Below are 7,254 nucleotides of genomic sequence, written 5' to 3'. Positions count from 1 at the left end.
TATGTTTGGACTGTAGCTTGGTGAGCTGGATTCTAGACCTTTTAACAAATAGAATGCAGTGAGTGATGACTGTTGTTTTTGTGACATCCTCATTTCTTCCACTGGAAACATGCTTTCTGTCTTCTCTTCTGTTTATTATATTAATGCATGACTGCAGGAGTTCAAATATAGACAAGCATTTCTTAAAATTCATGGATGACTCTGTTTTTGTAAGTCATCTGCAAGATAATGAGGACAGTAATGGACCTGTTGTTGATGAGTCTGTTCAATGGTGTAATCGTTCCTTTTTACAACTAAATAAGTTTAAGACCAAGAATATGCCTATAGCATATGGACCTAAATAGTATGACATCAACATTTAATCAACATTTGGAGAAACATCTGAGGATCCATTTGTATGGCTTTCAATTTGCTGAATGTATGTAAAGTTCTTCACAATCTAGTGCTCTTTTGATTATGAATATGGTTATAAAATGTCATTTGTTAGTACTCAGTATCAGTCATGTTGCATGTGATCTTGGCAACAAAGCCTGATGTGATTAAACTGGCACTTCTTGTAAAGGATTTGATCAATTTGAATAGTGGAAATACCCCCTGCAGAAAATTTTACTATTCACATGGAATCTGAGATGAGTCTCATTACAGAAGTTAACTGGAATTGATAATGGGACAATAGGATTGTGAGGCAAGTTTTACCTGTCAATTAAGATTAAGTTTATTACAATCATTCTGGATGCATCTCTTATTTCACATTTTCAGGTTATGGGATTTGCAATGATAGGTTTGCTGTTAGTTAAATAGCAAATAATCTCCAAAGTTTACATATGAAAACCTAACTACTGGCCATAGACAGATTATTTTCTAGAGGTCTACTTCCTTAAGCATTGTAAATGACCGTAAGTCAAGCGACCTCAAATATTACAATAAACTATAATTCATTTATCCCATAAGGACAAAATTAGTCTTTTAAACTAAAAACAATAATTTGAAGTCAGATTTATGGTCCATGTTCCCTTTCCATTGTTGGTTAGGAGATATGAGGCTATAATGGATCTTATTGAGTAATGAAGATGAATGTTTGTGTAAACTCATAACCAAGTAAAATGTGTAGATAGGGGAGGTTTTTCTCATTTAACACAAATTTACAGCTAAAAGGAAAGAAATTTTAAAAAATTAGGGAGAAAAATAAAGAAAAAAACGTTTTAGGTATAAAATGAAAAAAGAATACTGTCTATTTAAATAAAAGGAGTCTAGTCAATAAAAATCCAAAGGAATTGAATATGAAAAGAAGAAGATAGAATTTAAACATGTTGAGAAAAACAAACAAACAAAAGAGAAAGTTAGGGATTGCTATTGTTATATTAAGGTATTAACCATTAATTAATTCGTTTACAAGTTTGGTTTTCTCTTGATTTAATTACCTTGGATGAGAAATATTTACTGCTTTTGACTCCAAAATAAAAACTAGAAGAATTTCCCTAAAGAAATATACACATATCTGCCAAATGAAAATGGTTAATTAATAAAGTATCAATTTAGCAATAATTTTGCATTCTTTTCTTTCCGGGGTGTGACAATTTGATAACTCAACCAAAGAATGAATTGCCCATTATACCACCAGTCTTACATTATGTCCACAACACAAAATATTTTACTTAATCCATTTTAGAATCATTTCTGATATTAACAGAGTTAATATTAACTTGAATTAACTTTGTAACCTCATTTAATTTTCCAATAGCTATCTTTCACATTTACTGTGGCCTTTTTCTTTTGTAATTTCCTCTACCTTTATTCACCTTTTCCATGGATTATATGTCTAATCTGCATATGTTCACACAACAAGGCACTACTGGTACAGTTGATATAAAAAGGAGTCTCTCTTGGAGGGTGGCATCACATTCTGACCTAGGGTTTGGAGAAGACAGAACTCTGGCCTGTTTGTTATTTACTGTTAAGGCTGAACAAAGCCATTTTATTTTCTGTTTTACTACTACTTTCAAAACTATGCTCAGGTATATACAACTCAAACTGACTCTGCTCAGATGACCTCTGTTTTTTGTAATGGCTAGTGAACTTTTTCTTTGCATCCAAACATAACATATCATTTATTTGGTGCTGATAGACACTGGCATAAAATCCTACCAATGGATAGAAAGATTCTTCCATCCAATTGAATATCCCAGCACAGACTAATATCCAGGACGGGGTGAGCAGACATGTCTGACTGACGTCTCCAGGATTCTGACTGTCTCTGACTATGTCTTTAACATTTTCTGTTATAATTGACAGTGACCTCTCCAGAGATTTATGTTTTCCAGGGATTCTCCTGACTGGAGTTTTTGTTTTCCTCTCCACAGATGTCAACTGGCCGTAGATCAGCAGTTAATTAATGTAAGCATAGTGCTGGGCTCCATTTTTGTTAATCAGTTTCAAACTACTTTGTGTCTTTATATAATTAGTTAAGTTTGTATTTGCATTTTACATGAGCACTTGTCATGGTGTTGCACCTGAAATCAATGAAGAGTTGTTGTGGGGTACAAAATCTGAACATTTTGGTTTATATTTCCATTATAGTTTGTTCAAGACAAGACAACAGGTGAACTACATTCAGGACAAATCAAAGCATGTCTTCTTCCCAGTTATACTTCACATTTAAAACAGCTGTTCCAACAAAGAAAGGAAGGCATGCTGGTGGCTCAGGCTATTAATTACTTTATAACCTGAGAAGGATTGGACATCTAATTGTTTTACAGCCAGGGAAAGGAAGACATAGCGACACATCAGGCAACATCAAAAAAAGATTTATTGTTTGGGAAAACGGACAGTGAATGAATTCATCATATTAACAGCCAGCCAATCAGAATATCTAATAATCACTTCTTGCAAAACCCCCTGGTAGAATTTTAGACTAAATATGCCTTGTCTGAGGAGAGATATAGTAAGAAAGGAGGGACGAAGAAGGAGGGACGAAGACATCAGAAGAAAAAAGAGCGATGGCAACATGAAGCAGTTTCCATCTGATTGTCAGAAAAGCATCATGAACAACTACGAGTGCTAGATCACAAGCCGTCTGTGACATTCATCCTTGTCATCTTTACTTTTTCGTAAGCTTTTTTTAAAGACTTTTTTTATATTATTCTTTTTTTCCACTGGTATTATTATTATTCCTGTAATAAATGCCATGCTGCTTTTAACTTTCTATGCTTTGTCTTAATGTATAGAGTGATTGAAGTAATACGGTAGATTTCTTTGAGCACCTGGTGCAGCCAGAGATTTGCCATTACCTCTGTGCTGCGAGGTTTATTAAGGCTGCGAGTGAGAGTTCCACCCAATAGTAGGGAACAGTACGTAAAGTAAGGCATTCTTGGCTGATAAATGGCCTATGGTCAAGAGTTCTGAGCCTTTGTATGTTTAAATGTATTCTTGTAGACCAAAAGTAATATATGGTTCTGAGATATCATTAAAACATCATATGTTGTTCGTGCCAATAATAAGTAAATCTCTAGAAATGCTGAGAGAGTGACAGGCTGTGTTATTCCTAAGGCACTTGTGTGGTTTAAAGTGCTTGAGGTTAACCAGCGTGTGTGTGGCATTCATGGGGCACTGTTGTGATTAGGGTTCTGTGTGTATTCGTATAGCTACTGTATGTATGCATTTGTTAATCTTAAAGTGCAACAGTACACCAACCCAGTAACGGACTTGATGAGTACACTTACCCTTGAAGAAAACAAGTAAAGGGTAAGTAGAGGAAAATACTATGATAATACAAGAGTGCTATACAAAAATTAACTGAATTGAAAACTGAAACGAACCCTGTTATAACAGAAAACACAAAACTGAACCACCCCTGCTTACACAGATTGCATTATTGCTCTTGGCAAATGTCTGTCTCTGGGCAGAAGACTTTAGACATAGTTTGGGCTCAAATAGTACCACATAAAGTAGGATCAATCAGGGCCAAAGAAGATCAATGACTTTCATACAATGGATCACTATTTGAAACAGGATGGTATCTAGCATTGTTTTCCTTGTATATCAAACTACAAACAGGCTTCTCCCAGGTTATGAACAACTGTCTTACAAAAATTTAAATAAACACAGAAGATAATACTCCTTTTCATCATACAAAACACAATGAAACTGAATTTTCACAGTTACTAAACCATTTCTGGAAAGATTTCCAAATGATTGTCAGTACCGCTGACACCTGATTATCTTTACAGTCATTCCAGGTCAACTCACTGCAACCTGTGAAAGAGAGGAAGGTTTGATGTTTGGAACATAGCTGGATATCTGAAGCAGGACTGGATAATGATGACAAACTATCACAGTCTCAGTCATTCTTAAAATGTAACATGTGTTCCTCACATGTCTTCCTATATTATTTTCAGCATTTAGGCTTATGGGACAAACTCAAAAAAGACTAAAAGGCCATTCTTTTGAATGTGAAACTTGAAGTGATAAAATGTGTTTTAGAAATGAATTAGTTTTGTAAAGTGTGGGGAGCCTATATTCTCCAGTTGTATTTACAATTTCCCTGAGGAGGTGACTCTTTAATTATATATTTCTTTTAGATGAAAAATATAAAAAATGAATGGTTATTGGGTGGTGCAGTGGTAGTACTCCTGCTTTGCAGTAAGGAGGTCAGGGCTCATGTCCCAGATCCTCCATGTGTGGTGTATGCATGTTCTCCCTGTGTCTGTGTGCATTTCCTCTGGGTGCTCTGGTTTCTAAGACATGCAGTTTAGGAGAATTGGTGATCCTAAATTGGACCTTGTGTGTGAATGGGGTGTGTGTGTGAGTGTTTGCCCTGTGTTTGCGATAGAATGGAGCCCTGTCCAGGCTTTGTTCCTGCCTTGCATCCTATGCTAGCTGGAAGAGGCTCTAGCAGACCCCCATGACCCTGTTCAGGACTAAGCGGGTTACACAATGACTGACTGTACTGTTACTTGAGATAAGCCAAAAAAAAATTCCATTCTCAAAAGTGAGTTCATTTTAGATAATTTGGTGTTTCGTATTGATGAATTTCATTTTGCCATGCAGCAAAATTAATCTTATACAAGATTTTGTATTCTTTCAAATACTTTAAAGAAGCTTGGCTATTGGATTTGCAGAGTTGTTATAAAAAATTCATTGTCATATTTAACAAATAACTATGTTCACAGTATTTGCTTTATATTGCTGCTATGCATGACAATTGGGAATATGCCCATTATTATTCTAAAGAGAATAATCATTTTACTATTCATTTGGTGCTATTGACTTTGGTTGTAGAATTAAGGCTTTAGTACCTTGCAGAAACTTAATCAGGATTATTCAACAGGAACTCAAACAATTTTACATCATCTTCGAAATTTATGACCTCATGTCCCTTGACACCCTTCTAAAATGTATATATATATATATATATATATACATTAGTTAGGGTGCAGTACCAATTACAACACAGTATAGATTCTGCAAGAGCAAGTGCATTTCAGCTTGTATTATTTTAAACAACATAACATCAAATGAATTAATTCATCTTCAAGTTCAGTGAAGTATGCAGTATTGCTACCCTTCTGTTAACAGGTCTTGCGTTAAAGAAATGTGGGCATCTGAAGTCTCTGTGGTTCTTTATACTTTCTCAATATCTGCTGTTTTGATTACTGTCCTTGGAAATCTAGTGGTAATTGTTTCTTTTTCTCACTTTAAGCAGCTTCACACACCGAGCAACCTCCTTGTTCTTTCTTTGGCTGTGGCTGACTTTTTTGTGGGGATTTTCTCTATGCCTTTAAAACTTCTAGCAATAATTGAAAGTTGTTGGTATTTTGGAGACATGTTATGTTTTATTCATACTTTTATCAGTTTTCTGCTCACCTCTGTTTCTCTTAGTAATTTAGTATTTATTGCTGTTGACCGATATGTTGCTGTCTGTGATCCTTTGCTTTATTCAGCTAAAATAACAATTCCTCTTGTTGGGATTTTTATTTTATGCAGTTGGGTGTCATCTGTTGTTTACACCTGGGCAATATTGTATTTTAAGGGTATGATATTCACATATGAAACTGAAAATAGTTGTATAGGTGACTGTGGAGCTATGTATACAGAATTATGGACAATGGTGGATCTCCTTGCCACATTTATTCTACCCTGCTCTGTTATGATATGTTTATATACAAAGATTTTTATAGTTGCTAAAAGGCATTTGAAAATAATTAATGCTCTCTCTCGGGAAATGCATAGAACTCAAAAGAATCATAGCAACATATCTAAAAGGTCAGAGAGGAAAGCAGCAAAAACACTAGGTATTGTAATATCTGTTTTCCTTCTGTGTTGGGTACCTTATTACTTTTGCATAATTATAAATTCATACACTATGACTGTGGTGCCAATGGAAATATTTAGTATTTTTACATGTATAGTTTACTTCAATTCAGGAATGAATCCAATTATATATGCTTTATTTTATCCCTGGTTTCAGAAGTCTCTGAAACTCATTATCACTTTCAAAATATGTAGCCCTGCTTCATCCCTGATTAGCATGTTTGCAGAAAAAAAATGAACCTAATACTAATGCATCTTGTTGATTTGTACAGTATCTGTAATTGTGCTGAATTATATGACATTCATATTTTCCAGTTAACTATCAGAGCAAAAACAGGCAATATTTTCAAAATAATCCACTGTATAATTGATATTATAGAATTGAATGGTTGCTTAATTTAACACCTGACTTATACAGTAGTTCCAGGTACATATGTTATATGTCATATTTGTCCTATGTAAAGCATTTGTTTTTTGTTATCAACATAAATATTTGTTTGAAGAAATGTATAAATACATTATTATTTACAGACTATTTTACAGTGTTTTTGTTATTAAATAATGACATTGTTAACTATACATTCTTGAAGTGTAATTACTTTGGTGATTTGAAAATATTAGAATTTAAATTAGTGTACAAACATTTTCTTATCTGTCTAGATTATTTTTCCAAGGGAGCAGCATACATAATACTACAAATTAACAGGTACAATTTACATAAAATGTATATTTATCATATTTATGCTTACTCGACTGTTCTGTATACATCCAACTGCATTATCCTTCCAGTTTTCTTAATATCTTTTTTCATTAAAGTTAATTGTTTTCTAACTTGATGTCAAGGTATTTCTGTTCCCATTCCATTCATCTGCAGATGTTTAAGGAGTCCAGGCCTGTAAGGCAGCAGCTTGTAGTTTATACTACATATACTTCTCAATGGCAGAG

At 34.1% G+C, this 7,254-nt stretch overlaps 1 protein-coding gene across 1 annotated transcript; it reads left to right on the top strand.

Annotated features, from left to right (window-relative positions):
* The first annotated feature begins 5,464 nt into the window (after positions 1-5,464).
* Positions 5,465-6,731, top strand: LOC114649440 (trace amine-associated receptor 13c-like). The gene has a single exon (XM_028798929.2). It carries the CDS (start codon positions 5,546-5,548, stop codon positions 6,545-6,547), a length of 1,002 nt encoding a protein of 333 aa, XP_028654762.2. The 5' UTR covers positions 5,465-5,545; the 3' UTR covers positions 6,548-6,731.
* Positions 6,732-7,254: the final 523 nt, after the last annotated feature.

Source organism: Erpetoichthys calabaricus, chromosome 3, assembly GCF_900747795.2.
Source record: "Erpetoichthys calabaricus chromosome 3, fErpCal1.3, whole genome shotgun sequence".
In the NCBI taxonomy this organism is placed as follows: domain Eukaryota; kingdom Metazoa; phylum Chordata; class Cladistia; order Polypteriformes; family Polypteridae; genus Erpetoichthys; species Erpetoichthys calabaricus.
This window is presented reverse-complemented; position numbering and strand designations above follow the sequence as displayed.

Excerpts from the sequence above, each read along its gene's own strand:
- LOC114649440 (XM_028798929.2), top strand. The coding sequence starts at position 5,546 with ATGCAGTATTGCTACCCTTCTGTTAACAGGTCTTGCGTTAAAGAAATG.